The 14,691-nt window shown below is 54.0% G+C and overlaps 1 protein-coding gene across 3 annotated transcripts; it reads right to left on the bottom strand.

Annotated features, from left to right (window-relative positions):
• Nucleotides 1–342: 342 nt before the first annotated feature.
• On the bottom strand, nucleotides 343–14,410 carry Adpgk (ADP dependent glucokinase). 3 transcript variants are annotated; one of them, XM_090321532.1, is made up of 8 exons: nucleotides 14,132–14,410; nucleotides 8,148–8,373; nucleotides 6,471–6,533; nucleotides 5,904–6,024; nucleotides 3,816–4,012; nucleotides 3,272–3,370; nucleotides 1,221–1,553; nucleotides 343–773 (listed from the first exon to the last, which is right to left on the bottom strand). In XM_090321532.1, the coding sequence occupies exons 1-8, from the start codon at nucleotides 14,356–14,358 to the stop codon at nucleotides 702–704; spliced, it is 1,338 nt and encodes a 445-aa protein (XP_090177658.1). In that variant the 5' UTR covers nucleotides 14,359–14,410; the 3' UTR covers nucleotides 343–701. The 3 variants fall into 3 exon arrangements, with proteins under 3 accessions (XP_090177658.1, XP_090177656.1, XP_090177657.1); XM_090321530.1 differs by having other exon boundaries at nucleotides 344–1,553; XM_090321531.1 differs by having other exon boundaries at nucleotides 344–1,550.
• Nucleotides 14,411–14,691: the final 281 nt, after the last annotated feature.

The following is a 14,691-nucleotide window of genomic DNA, read 5'->3' as shown; positions in this document are numbered from 1 at the left end:
GCGGAGTGGCGAGGTTTGCTGCACCTGGCATGGTTCTGGGCAGATTTCTTCGAGAATGAGTACTCAAGACTTTCCTTACCTAAACTGTGCGGGGAGGAAGGTCAAGGGCGGAACCCTCGAGGCTGCTTTGTGATTCCAGAAACTGCAAGAGATCTGGCATGAAGCTGGCCTCTCACGGCCACCCTGCCACCTTCTCCTCTGGGAAACTCAAAGCTCGTCCATGCAGTGCCCCTGTGGCCACTTCCTCCTGGGAGCTCCATCGATGTGCACAGGCCACAGATGTCTGCTTCAGACAAAACCCTCAGAGTAGAGACATGGAAGTCCTAAGGTCAGCCCAGACAATCAGACAGACATGAGATTGTTTTTAGTATTTTTAGAAGCACACCGAAGTCTTGTTTTATTTAAAAAAATAATAAATACATGACACATTTATTCATGATCCTGTGGCTTTATGAGGTCAAACTCTTGATGGATGTGTCACTGAGAATATAAACCCGTACTCCACTGCCCGCAGTAGCACACTCCAGTTGTCAGCAAGTCCGCAGGGCTTGGGGCCGGGCGAGGCTGGGGCTGTGGAGTGGAGGCCAAAGTGGCAGGGCCGAGGGTCCTCGGGTGGAGCAGCTCTGCCATCCTAGGCCTCCCCTGCCTCCACAGTGAGGCTCCCAGCTGTGGACAGCCCCCACTCTCCTGTCTAGCACTCCTCAGGTGAAGAATTCGGACTTTGGATTCCTGATGGCGCTGCAGGCAGGGATGGTTTGGGATCTGAGCTTTTCCTTATGTAACATATAACATAGAAAACAAAAGCAGTCTCATCAGTGGACAGCTAGTGCCCAATTACCGAGTGTGTTTACGCCATCCCTGCGGGCTGGAATGTATCAGTTACAGCGGTGCACGATCTGCTGTGGTTTCTTTGGCTGTCTTCCAGTTGGCCCTGGAACCTTCTGACACCCACAGGCCACTTCCTTAATTCACCAGCTGGCCTGTGGTCCTCACTCAAACCCTGTGGCTGAGTGTGCTTCTGAGTAGAAGAGTCCTTCTGCAGAGATGGCATCCCCCAGGCCCACGGTTCGCACGGGGTCTTTGCACACCAGCACGGGCGTGAAGTGGAAGGACACCCCATCCCTACGCCAATGCTCCACCGGTTTGTTGGGGTCCAACACCACCCTAGTGCCTGCCTCAGAGAGTGACGTCATGAACTCCTGGGGGGCCCTCAGAGTTACCCGGCTGGCATCTATGGCTTCGGTGGCACAAGCCTGTGTCCCCGCCACTCGAGCTCCTGCCGCCACAGCAGCGAGCTGGTTGGCCCAGTGCCCGTCCACAGTGGCTAGGATGTGGTAGGCCAGCGTGTGGAAATGGACCCGGGTGAGGTCGGAGGCTCTGCTCTCGCTCCGCCCATGTTCTTTCAAGATCCAGAAGAGGATGTCACTGACCATGCCCACGTTGGGGACGCCTTCCCAGGAGGAGAGGTCTGCGTGAGGGCCCGACGCCGCCTGGCTCAGAAACAGCAGCTCCTGCTCATTCAGCCCCAGGGACGTCACGGCAGGGAAGACCTGCTGGCAGAAAGAGAGACATGTCTCTCTCTGGCAGCCACCTGCTAGCACTGGGGCTACTCCAGCTCTTCCTTCTGCCCTTGAGTCTGTTCCTGCAGTCAGTGTCAGCTGTGACTCACTTCCCCACTGCCACATTCACAAGGGAGAAACCACAGAACTGCCCGGATCCTCTCAGCCCCATCCTGGTGCTGGCCAGATAGACAGGACCTGTGCACCACGCAGTCACAGCGGTTCAGGTGCCTGACGTCACGCGGCAGCAGGTATGGGCCTGGAGACCTGGTGCTCAGAGTGGCACTAGGTAAGAAAGCGGACAGGAGCCACTGATCCACTTTTTCCTTCATTCTATGGTGCTGGCTCACAGCAGAGCCTTTGGGGAGAGCCCTGTGCAGTTGGGGACTGGACTTTGGAGTATATGTGAACTCTGGAGTCTACTTTCTTTTTCTTTGCCAGTCCTGGTGCTAAGCACTGTCCTTAGGCTTTCTCAAGGCTAGAGCTCTACCACTTGAGCCACAGCACCACTTCTGGCTTTTTCTATGTATGTGGTACCGAGGAGTTGAACCCTGGTCTTCACGCGTGCTAGGCAAGCTCTCTACCACCAGGCCAAACTTCCAGCCCCTACTACTCAGTTTTGACATAAACCAAAAATTGGCCTGAAAGAAAAAGTACTAAAACAAAATGGCGGGATGGGCCATGGATATGGCACAGGAGAGGCCTTGGGTTCCAGCACCAGAGAAGGGGGTGTGGGATGGTATCAAAACGCCAGACTCATACAAACACCAGCATTAAATCACACTCCTGGGTAGCAACATGAGGAAATGAGTACTCATAAATCCATTGGTGGGAAGGAAACTAGTATGTCAACTTCAGAGGGCGACCTCCCTGCCTCTTGGAGACAGAGAGAAGGGAGGAGCTAAATTGCCTAGTCAAACCAAGACATGTCCCACCCAGGACCCTACCCAGTGCCTCCAGTGTAGATAGCACCCTGGGGACACTGTACCCTTCTGGATAAAACCCATCGATCAGTACAAGCACTGGAGGGACAGCTGTCACCAACAAGGACCCTTCAGCCTACGTGGGGCTGCACCCGGCATCTTCCAAGTCCAAAGTTCACAGACGTAGTGAGCCGTCAGTTTGGGCCAGCCACGGGATTCCGAGCTCCTGCTGTGCCCCACTGAGTTCAGAGATGACAGCTCCCGGTGTGTGTGTGGTTAAGCTCACCAAAAGTTCATTCCCTTCTTTGTGCTTTTTGTTTTAGCAGCACTTGGGTTTGAACCTGGGGCTTTGTGCTTATGCTCTAGCCACTAGAGTCTCCAGCTTTTTTTTGTGGTGGCTGTGCCTGTAAGTAGGGTCTTCTTTTTTGCTTGGATGCATCCCTGGTTTCTAATCTACCTATTGTAGGCCTCCTATCACGGCTGGGATGACCGGAGAGTGCCGCTGAGAAGAGATCATGCGGTGCTGGCGGCATGGCTCAAGTGCAGAGCACCAGGACAAGTAGAACGGGGTAAGAGTTCGAGGCTGCCCGCCTTCCAAGCAGATCTCTGCCTCTAGACTCAACTGCACTTTGTTTTCCGAGTTCTGGAGCATCTGTTCCCTTTCTCCTTCCCACTCCTGAGGATGACAGGCTGCCTCAATTACTCAGCCAGAGACGCAGTTCCACACGACCCCACCCCGCCCTTGAGCCCCTGGGCCCAGTGGAGGAGCCCCGTGCTGTCTGTGGTTACCTGGTGCACGACGCTGCTCATAAGCTCGCTGTCTGTCATGCTGGCCAGCTCGAGGTGCACGGGAACGCCAGCGGGGATGTCAGAAAGGGCGTTTACAACCTGTGGAGAGAGGAAGATGGCATCGACATGAGGACAGAGGGAAGGTGGCCAAGAGGAAAGCCAGGAGTAGGTCCTGAGCAGCCTGGATGCCAACTACGGCAGTGTGGGGCCCCACCGCTTTGGTGGACAAGGCTACTTTTCCCAACAGAAAACCAGGATCCACAGTGAGCCATGGCATGAAATCAGAGGACACCGACTGCCCGGGGACCCACCCTAAGCCCAGGTCGGCGAGAAGCACAGCATGGCTACGTGGAGTGGAGGATGGCACAGTGACACAGGACACAAGCCCCAGCCCACACCTGGCATAGCACACAGAGGCTCTGAGGATGTCCTGCCCTGCCCAGCTGCTGCCAGGTGATGTCCCGGAGGCCAGGACCCAAGGCAAGGCGAGGTAGCCCAGGCGGGAGGCTGAGAGGAGGGGACCTGAGGAGAAACGAGCCTTTACCTCCAGGAGTCTCTTCCTCTGCAGCTCCTCGCCATGTCCTGCCAGCATGTGCAGACCCGAGAGGACCACCAGGTCGGGCCGGAACTCCTCCAGGCTGGACACAAACACCTCCAGCGCATTCATGGCCCCGTTGGAGAGGTCGTGCGAGAAGATGAAGCGGCTGGCATGGGGAGCTTTAAACGGGCCCCATTCCTCCCCTGGAAAAGCCCAGGCGGCACGGCGGGCAGAAAGGAAGAGGTGTTCAGTCTGGGGCCGAGGGCTCGCAGGTACCCTTGAGCCATGTCTGGGCTGGTGTCTGACTAAGCTGACCTGGCGGCACTGGCCTCAACCTAGAGCCTGAACCCAAATCCAAGCAGGAAGCAATCACGGGAGGGGCCCCACAGGCCCTTTTCAAGGTCATTGGCTCTGCTTGGGTTCAGGAAAGTTCTGCCATCCACTGAGCTGTCTGTTGGCACACTGGCCACAGGCCAGCCAGGCTACGTTTTCCACTGCACTTGTAATCTAAGCAGGCTGAACTCCCAAGAATCCATATGCCTGCACCCCTACTGCTCCCAGGGCACCTGACCCAGGGGGGAGAATGCCTGGCTTCTCCAGCGACCTCTATGTGAGGAGATTGGGGACACTGACTCCAGGCCTTGTCCAGTGACTCCTTGGCCTCGGTACTGTCCAGGGGCATGATGCATGGTTTGGCACTAACTGCCCCTGTCCAATGTGGGGCTGAGGGGGAGCTGGGGCTATTTCTGCCATTGCACCATACCACACCCGGCAGACTGCAGTGAAAGAACAAGTGCATCAACACGCAGAGACCACAATACGGAGTCAGCTCCAAGCCTTGAGAGCAGGAACATGCCCCATGGACATTCCCACAGAGCAGGCCACGCACCCAGGAGACCCAGCCACACAGCATTCCAGAGGCCCACTTCATCAGGAATGACAGAGACAGACAGAGGCTGTGGGGCAAGCGGGGAATGGGGAAGGGCGCCATGTAGACAAAGGACTGATGGAGCACCTACAAGGGGTCAGGCTGGACCTGCAGGAGCCACCACTGCCCCTTCTCACAAAGCTTTGCTGGACTCATTTCCTGTAAGCAAGGCCTCTTTTCTGCCTATTACCCTGCAAATGGAGCTGAAGCAGGTGGTGAGTGGCTCTCAGCCTGAGTGTAAAGATGGACGTGAAGGCCTGGAGACTTGAACCTGACTCCAGAGGAACCACTGCTGTCCACACACAGCACCCAGGGCAGTTGGTGACAGACTAGAAACTGGTGGCCCATCTGACCTAGACACACTGCTACAGACAGAGGCCGATCTGCCACGCAGCTCACAGGGCTCCATCCCTACGCCACGTGTAGGAGGGAAGGGGCATTCAATGTGAATCTTGCATGCTGCATCATCCACCCATGTTCCCAGCAGATTCTGGGGACACCTAGGAGAACCAGAATACCCAGCAATTCCCATCTTGGGGTGAGGTCTAACTCTCCCGAGTTTATCTACTCCTGGGGCTGAGGTTCTCATCTGATCTGGGCACAGCACAATGCAGTCAGACATGCTCAGTGTCTATCCGACAGCCGGGTGCTTGGGCCTCTAGTGATGTATTCAATCCAGTCCCGAGCAGAAGAACAGACACAGCCGGAAACACTCGGGAGCAAGCGTGTCCAGGTGTTCAAGATTCTCACAGGAATCAGACCTCTCGTCTTGGAGGATTAGGGAGTATTAATCTGGATTTGTAAGCCCCGGAACATTATTAACTAGGAAATCACACAAGTGATGCTTCCAACATGATCCCTCAGCGGCTTGGACCAACCGAAGAGATGCCGGGGACTCAGAAAAGCCCGGGGAGCACCGGGAGGCCAGCCCCCGTGTCCTGCCTTCTCTACTCCTACTGAGAAAGAAGAACCCCACAGGGCGTTTGACACGCTTCCTTCTACTCTAGCTGCCAGCTTCCCTGCGCCTTCTTCCTCATAGGTCACAGCAATTCTAAGAACACCAAGAACTCAGGCTCCTAACCACTTCACAGACCGGGGGCCCGGCGGAGGCTCCCTCTGTTTACCATAGCCAGTGGACGAGAGGGTTCGCTAACCGCTTCTCTTACCCGCCTGGTACTCCAAGATGAGGTGGAACTCATCCACTTCCTGCAGCGACTCGGGTGGGACGAATACGTTGTCATCAAGGAGTTCATGCAGCTTTGGGCCAACTGGGCCGCAGAGAAGAACCTACATGAGTGACAGGGAGTGAGTGTGCAGACCCCGCCCTTTCCCGGTTTTCCCTACAGGGAATCAATAAGGCAAGGATGTTCAAGCCAAGAAAATACCATCTAGTGTCAGTTTAGTTCTGGTTTAGAGGAACATGGCAGAGGGGCTGGGAGGTAATGAACCAGGAAGGAGAGGAGGCAGTGACCCAAGTCACAGCTGCATCTAGGGAAGAGTGACAGCCATGCTGGCTGCCTGGCTCTACACTGAGCTCCAGACCCCCAGGCTTCCTGCAAAGACAGCAAGGAAGACCGACCTTCCATCAACACTATCCACCTGCCTTATCGCCTCATACAAACACCCAGATTGCTTCCTTACTACAGGCCCGGCCGGGATCTAGCAAAACCACAGACAAGCCAGAAAGTCAGTCAAGGACACACAACCATCTTAGGAAAGTGAGGCTGGCCTACCTGCAAATCTGTGTTGGCAGCGAACTTCTGTCCAATTAAAGCCGCATTTCCTCCCACGTAGTGCTGCAAGACAGTTCTCCATCTGAGCCCTCCCACGTGACCACAGAACCCAAGCACAATGGCAACATCCACAGTGAACTCACCATACAACCAAGGTCAGGGGTGAGGTTAGTGTAACACGAAAACAGCGTAATCATGCATCATGCTAACTGTGAGAATAGGACTGCTTCACTACAGACCAAATTAGGCAGCCAGAACAGCCCAGAAAACATGGACGGTGTGGGCCAGGTCTTCCGTTACGCACTGGACCCTTTGAGTCTGTGACTACATCATCTCTCTTGAAAACAGATTGCTTCTTCCAGTGCTAGGGCTTGAACCCAGGGCATTGTGCGTGCTAGACAAATACTCTACCCCTGAGCTCTGTCCTCTCTTGGCCCTAAGACAATGTGCCCAGACTGCCCTCTGCTGGTGACCCTGCCTCCAGGCCCACAGCTCCATCCCTGGAGAGAAAACACATAACTCAAATGAGGCCTGCGGGCCTCCCCTCCTGCCTGCTCTGGACCTGGACACCCCTGACCTAGACAAGGCCTGATGTGTCTCCACCCACAGTCTGGGCCGACTCCAGCCAGGTCCACAACCTTAAGATCAACTGTATTGGCAAGTTTTCCTTGGATTCAGCTCCACAGGTCCAGAGCCCCCTCTCCCCCCAAGTCTCTCTTCAGCTCTGGGGAAGGTGAGCAGTTCTAGGCTGAACCCCAGCGCCCTGTGCTTGAGAGCTGTTCCGGAAGACTGCTGTTCCTGCCAGGCAGTTAAGCCTAAGTCAATACCTGTTTTCCTAGTGCCTGGCCCTGGGGAATACTGGAGGTGCCGGGCCTGGCTCCTAACCCACAGCATGGGCCAAAGCTCTGGATTCAGGCGGGACAGGAATGGCTCTCTACAGGGAGATGTGTAGCTATCTCTGATGATTAGGCTCAAATTGAGCCCATTAACAGGTCACTTAACTATGATAACTAGATGAAGTCCCCCAAAATGGCGATGGGACTGTTTCACGGAATGGCGTTTAGCCAGTTTATCAAGCATCCTCCCTATACTTTCAGGAAATTTGAGAAGGCATCAAAGTGAGGTGTTAGATGGTAACACACATGAGTATTTCATGAGATAAAAGGTGGAGTAGAGGTGGAGGGGTGTGTGCTGAAAAGCAGACCGGGGTTTGGAAGAACCACCACCATCTAGGCTGTGTTCTCAAGGGAGGGGGACAGGACTTCCTCGTAGTGCTGGACATCTGAGGAGGGCCTGGGCTGTCACAGGTGGGGACTGGGGCCCTGGCAGGTAGTGGATGGGGCTGCCCATCGGAACACTAGAGTTCTGGCACTCGATGCTACTGTGGGCAGGCCCCACTCCCACACAGGAAGCTGCGGTTAGTTGTGTGGGTGTGGCCAGCTTCCACTCAGGGAAGACTCAAGATTATAGCAGCCACACTGAGATGATTGCAACTGATTATATTTTTTAAAAGCTGGCTAGGCGTATACATGCTTCCTCCATGGGGTTTGTGTAACATGAACACGAGATCTGGAGGGGAGAGGAACGGGAGCCGCATTACAACATGGCACTCATGTGTCATGTCTGCATGGGGCCCAAGAATCCCACCCTGTGGCACACCTCAGCACTGTGACCCACCTGGGCTCCTGGGGACTCAGATGCCACCTGGGCGACGGTGTGGAAGGCCCCCTGGTCACTGAAGAAGCGTTCGGCTGCAGCGCCCTGTGCCATGAAGTGGGCAAAGGCCTCTTCCAGATCTTTCCTGGAGTGCAGCACGGCGTGGTCTTTCCCTTTCCCGGGACGCAGGCCGAGCGCCTGCAGGAGCTTCACCCCCGAGAGCACCACGTCCACACACGCATTGACCCTAAAGGAGACATGCGTGAGGGCCGGGACATGGTCTGGGGGCCAGAACACAGGTCTTCTCCAGACTTCGGCAGACCTGGTGGTCTTGCAGGGCTGGTAATCCTAGGAAGAGACTAAGGCAGGAGGTCCAGGGCTTAGAGACCAGCCTGGGCTAAATGGTGGAATCCTGTCTTGAGAAACAGTTTGGTAACCATTACACTAATAGTTACAAAGCGAGAAGACAGGTGCTTAGCACGACGGAACAAAGCCACCACAAGAAGAAAAATGCAGTGCTCTGGAGAAAGTGGCAGCAGAGCCACAGTCAGGTCTCAGGCTGACCTCACCTGCTTGTCTGCCTTGCCTTCCAGTCCTGGGCCTTGAGCTCAGGGTCTGGGGCACTGTTCTTGGGCTTTCTCAAGGCTAGCGCTCTACCACTTGGGCCACAGCACCTCTCTGGCTTTTTCTATGTATGTGGTACTGAGGAATTGAACCTAGAGCTTCGTGGATACTAGGCAAGCACTCTACTACTAGGCCCCACTCCTGGCTCACTTTGATTTCATGAGTCTGCATTTCATTGGTAAGACAACATGAGTAACAAACTCACAGAGCTGTTGTGAAGATGAAATAAGTCCATGAATGCTTATGAATGATGTTTGGTGCAGAGTGGAAAAAAAAATGTAAGTTTGGTCAAAAGCTAAGGAGACACCTTCCCCCTAGAGATAAAAGATGTAAAACACGTAAACACCCAAATATCCTCAGCTGGAGCTGGTATCCACCAGCAGGTGTAGCTTAGATACCAGACGTACACAGCCTCTAACAGCTCATCATTGCCTGGCAGTGTGCCCAGGCTGGCCTGTGGGTAAGGGGGGCAGTGGGGAGACTCTGGCATGGTACCTTGCATACTTAAACATACAGGAGCTGACTTCTTTCTGTGGAGTGTCAGTGTTTTCTCTGTTACAGGCAAGCATTGTCACAGAAACACACAGGCCAGGGCAAGAAGACCCAAGTGGAAGACTGAAACTGGACCCGGATATCTCAGGCTGCACAAAACCAACTATAAATGGATTCCAGACCACTAGACCTGAAACCACTAAGAAAACATACACACACACACACACACACACTTCTGGGTCAGGACAGAGGTCATGATTTTCTGAACCAGCAGCTCAGGAAATGTACCAAAAGGATTGCAACCAATCATAAAATTTCTACACTGAAAGGGAGAGTGAAGTGGCAGCTCACAAAATGGTAGAAAATCTGCCAGCTACTCTTCTGATAGGTGAATATTCAGAATACATAAGAAATTCAAAACTGCAACCACCCAGAGCAAGTAACCCATCCAAACAATGGGCTAATGGACTGAACATATCAGTAAATATACTTAAAGTGTTCAACACCTTTAGGCATCAAGGAAATGTAGATCAAAACTACACTGAGATTCTATCTCACCCCAGTCAGAATGGCCATCACAAACAAAACAAACAATAGGAAGAAGAATATGCTCAAAGCAACTTAACAACGGCACCTGTTAAAACTGAAACTGTTAACAAGGTGAATGGAACAGGAGGAAAAACACAGGGGGTCTGGCTCATTAGGAACGTGGGGGTGTCACAATGAAACTCTCCTTGTACTATTAATGTACTATACACGTACATGACATTTCTTTTTTGGTCAGTCTTGGAGCTTGAACTCAGGGCTTGAGCACTGTCTGCTCAATGCTAAACATATACCACTTGGAGCCACAGGGTCACTTCTAGTTTTCAGGTGGTTAACTGGAGATAAAAGCTTTAGGGCCGGGAGTTTGGCCTAGTGGTTAAAGTGCTTGCCTAGCATGCATGAAGACCCGGGTTCGATTCCTCGGTACCACATACATAGAAAAAAGCCGGAAGTGGTGCTGAGGCTCAAGTGGTAGAGCTCTAGCCTTGAGAAAGTCCAAGGACAGTGCTCAGGCCCTGAGCTCAAGCCCAGGACTGGCAAAAAAAAAAAAAAGCTTTATAGACTTTCCTGTCCAGCTGGCTTTAAACTGTAATCCTCAGATCTCAGACTGCATGACATATTTTAAAAGACTGTGACAAAGAAACATAGACTATCCAAACTAACCACAACCAAAACAACACAGAACAGGCCAGGCGCTGGTGCTTTTGTTTTGAGGCAGGGTTTAGGTATTCATGGCTCAGGATGCTGAGATCTGAGAATTGAGATTTGGAGCCGGCTTGGGGATGGGGACAAACCCATGAGACTACTTCCAGTTAATCAACAAAAACCCTGGAGTGGAGCTGTGCCTCAAATGCAAGAGCACCAGCCTTGATAGAAGAAGCCAAGGAAGAATCCGAGAGCCTTGAATTTAAGCCCCAGTACCAGCACCTAGAACAGTTTGCTTGAGTAACTTTTACAAAGTTTTTATGACTTAAAATCACAGCAACCACTACATGCCAGATCCTATGCCAAGGTTATACCACATAATCCTGTATGGAGCCTCTCCTCCTGGAGTCCCCAGAGACAAACATCCCGTCACCTGAGCAGCTCTGTCCTGGGGGTGGGGGGCTGTTTGACATGAATACACCATTTCAAACTGAAGTTAAAAACTACATAAAAAGGCAATGTTTGGGGGGGGGGGCGGGAATTTGGCACAGTAGAGTGCCTAGCATGCAGGAAGCCCTGGGCTCAATTCCTCATCCGTGTGCTTTAAGTGGTAGAGCACTAGCCTTGAGAAAGCCAAAGGACAGTGCCCAGGCCCTGAGTTCAAGCCCCAGGACTAGCCAAAAAAAAGTGTAATGTTGGACAGTGGAGGGATAAGCAGAAAAGGCACTAGTGGAGCGGAGGGGTGAGGCGGCTCCTTCCTCCTCAGCTCCTGTCAGAGGTCTCCAACATTCCTCCTAGCTGTATTGTTTGTCCTGTGCCCGTGACAGGAGAAACTCTCAAGCCCTCAGGCCAGAACCAGGGTGCATGGTCACCACCCCACCAGCTAGGTAGGCGTTTTCAGACAGAGAACCCACTGCAAAGCGCTCTGACCTAGGCAACGGCTCTGTGGTGGCGGCGATGCATTTAGCTGAGAAGTGAGGCCAAAGGCCACAAACTGCAGAAGCTGAATTCAAGCATGAACTCTGAGATCAAATCCCACTGGGAAGCACTGCAGCACAGCTGTGGACTGACCCTGTCCTTGGAACGGCCAGGATGCTGACGACTCCCAGGGGAGAGAAGGCTGCGCCAGGACTTCATCCACCCGTCTCTCATGTCCAGTGGCCCATCTGACACCCCACGAAAACATACCTACCTGATGCGACTCCCCGACAAGCTCTCCCCTTTTCTAAACCTCTTCCAGTGCACCAACACCAGGGCGGGTATGTAAAAGGAGACACATCGAGCCTCCACATAGGAGGGCTGTGTGATCCTGGGGAAACCGGCGCTTGTCCCCATGATGAATGGGTGACAGTGTCTGCCTGCCCTCACAAGGCTGGTGCAATTCCCAAGGCTGGTTAATTGGAGCTGGAATCTTAAGGACTGTCTCATGTCTGCCTTTACCACGTCCAACTTCTTCTCCAAAGAGTGCTGAAATCGGTCTCATAACCTGGAACGAGGCACATGCCTGTAATCCTTGCCAGGAGGCTGAGATCAGGACTGATGACAGCTCAGAGCAAAACTAGGTAGGAGAGTCTTTAAGATTCCAGGTCCAATTAACCAGCAAGCAGCTGGGCTAGAGGTATTTATTGTTCAAGAGGTCAAGTGCCAGCACTGAAGTAAGCAAGCCAGAAAGCAAGTTCAGTGAGCGTGAGGCCCTGAGTTCAAGCTTCAGCAGGTGTATTGTATATACGTGTATGCACCTGCGTTCTCATCCCGTCTCACCAGCGCCAAGTAATGATTCAGGCCGCTTCAGCTCAAACCCTTCAATGGTTTCTTACTGGTGTGAGCCCTCAGGGCCCAAACTAAACTGTTTTCATGGGTGAGACAGAGAGGCCAGAGACCTCCAGAGAAGTACAGAGTACTCCTGCGCTACAGCCCCACCTCTGGGCTAACGAGAAATGTCACTAATGGATTTGTGCTGCCCCCAAGGACACTGAGCAGAAAAACGCCTTCTCAAAATGTATCATTTATCTTCCTAGCCAAGAACCTTGCACCATCTCATCACCAGGCCTCTTCGTGGCTCTTCCTTTGTTTCTCTGGGATCTGGAGCCAGAGTCACTGCACACAATGGGCTCAGCACAACTGTGACAACGTTTCCCACCCGCATACTGGCACTCCTCCTGCCCTCCAAGCCAGGCGGCACAACTCACCCTACAGACTTCTGAAGTCACAGCAATAATAAAGCCTTCAGCCCCGTCCTCTTGGGACATTTCCGCTCCTAACCCAGGCTTCCAGTCTCAGGGGAGTGGCAAATCCCAGGAGAGGGTCGAGTTACAACCAAGCCCAATGACAAATTCAGTCACAATCATCTAGAGACCACAACCTCACAGGACTCCACCCCAAACTGCCCCACTGAGCATGATCGACCCTCAGAGGAACTTAACACTAGAAAACAGCTATTAAAACAACAGCTAGTTTGGGGGGATAATCCATGGGACATCAGGATGCCCCACTCTGTTCAATTAAACACTGGCTATTACCCACAATGCCATCTTTATCCCATTCCAAACCCAATCCCCCCCCCCCAGCATGCGACTGAATTCGGACTCAAAGCCCCTAAGGAAGCAACTAAGGTTAAGTAAGGCCACAAAGGGGGGCTTCTAATCCACATAAAGCTGAGCACCAAGGTGGGCACGGACTGAAGAGGCTGGCCAGCTACAAGCTAGAGAGAAAGGCTAATCGGAAATCAACCCCACCAGCATCTTGGTCCAAGACTATCAGCCTGCTGTCATTTAAGCCATGTGTCTGGGAGTGTTCCATTCTAGCTGCCCCAGCAGGTTAACTACAACCATGTACACCTGTTTCTCACAGACTTACCCTGAGTGCGCCCTCAGATCTTGGCTTAGGTGTGACAGGAACCACAATGGCAGGTATTTGTTGAACGAACATGTAAAATGCATGTGTGTGGGGGGGAGACTTCACTTATTCTTCAATCTATGCTGATCTGACCCCCTCCAGGCCAAAGCCCTCTCACAGCATTGTGGAACTTCACCAAAGCCTTTCTTTACGACGGTGCCTTCGAGGTGATGACAAAACTGACACAGGAACTGAAGTTCCTCCAAAAGTCACACTACTGTGTGAGGAGCAGGTAAGGGAGCCAGTGTGATTTGGAAAACCCTCGAGTAATGCAATGTCACTGAAGTCAGAGGGAGTGGGGAAGGGAAGGAGCAAAGTGTTTCTAGAGGATTGTGAAAAGCCACGCCGGCGGTCACGCCTATCAGCCCAGCTACTCAGGAGGCTGAGAACTGGGGACCGTGGCTCACATCCAGTCCGCACAGTGAAGTTCATGAGCCTCTTACTTCAATTAATCACCAAAATAGCCGGAAGTGGAGCTGGGGCTGCAGTGGGAGCGCTCTAGCCTTCAGCAAAAACAGCTGAGTTCGAGTCCCAAGACCCTGAAGGGAGTCGGGGGGAGGCATGAAAGAGAGCCGAGAGTGAAGAAAAATAAAAACGGCGTGAAACTGAACATCCCGCGTGAGGTCTGCAGCCTGGGGGGCCCCGGAGCCCCCGGAGCCAAGGCAAGAGGGGCTCGGCAGGGCTCAGCGGCGGGAAGTCCGGCCGCCAGGGGAAGATCGTCCGGGGCCGGGTCGGGCCTGGCCGCCGTGACAGCCACGAGGCAGCCGCCGGGGTCCCGCACCCGGCCCCGCGCACGCACTCACCCCACGGCCACGCGGCGCCAGCGCCGGGCGGGCTGTACGATGAGTGCGTCCCAGGCGGCCGCCAGGCGGCTTTCCGGGGACGGGGGTCCCGGGGGCGCGGGCTCCAGCCGCAGCGAGGTCCACAGCGAGCGCAGCGCCGAGCCCGGCAGCTCGGGCTCCAGCAGGAGAACGCAGCCCAGCGCCAGCGCCAACACGCCGGCGCACGCCGAGCCGCGCCACAGCGCCATGGCCGGAGCTTCCGCACCGAGAGCACGGACGCCACCCGCCAGCTCGGCCCGCGCCGCTTCCGGGCTCGGCGCACGCAGGCGTCGCGGCGTGCTGGCGTCATCGCAGCGCGCCGTGGGCCCAGCCGAGGGGAGGGGGGGAAACGTGCGGACGCCCTCACGAGGGGGCGGGGCTTCTTCGTTCTCCGCGGAGGCGAATGTTCTAGAACAAAGGGACTCGTGCCGGTCTAGTCCCGAGCATCTTGCCGGAGCCCTTCCGAATCCCGAAGCAGAGATGCGGGAATTTGTTTCCTTTTTCCAGTAGGGCAGATTACAAGGAAGCGGGTGAACCGTCTT

This window comes from Megascapheus bottae, chromosome 30 (genome assembly GCF_031878675.1).
Source record: "Megascapheus bottae isolate mThoBot1 chromosome 30, mThoBot2.hap1, whole genome shotgun sequence".
NCBI classification, from domain to species: Eukaryota; Metazoa; Chordata; class Mammalia; order Rodentia; family Geomyidae; genus Megascapheus; species Megascapheus bottae.
The sequence above is the reverse complement of the archived record's forward strand: the minus strand, read 5'-3'. Positions and strand labels throughout refer to the sequence as shown.

Coding starts and splice junctions, on each gene's coding strand:
- Adpgk (XM_090321530.1), bottom strand. CDS start 14,358: ATGGCGCTGTGGCGCGGCTCGGCGTGCGCCGGCGTGTTGGCGCTGGCG. Junction 6,534..8,147: donor CTGAGTCCCCAGGAGCCCAG/GTGGGTCACAGT, acceptor ACTGTCTTGCAG/CACTACGTGGGAGGAAATGC. Junction 6,025..6,470: donor CTGCCAACACAGATTTGCAG/GTAGGCCAGCCT, acceptor TCACTCATGTAG/GTTCTTCTCTGCGGCCCAGT.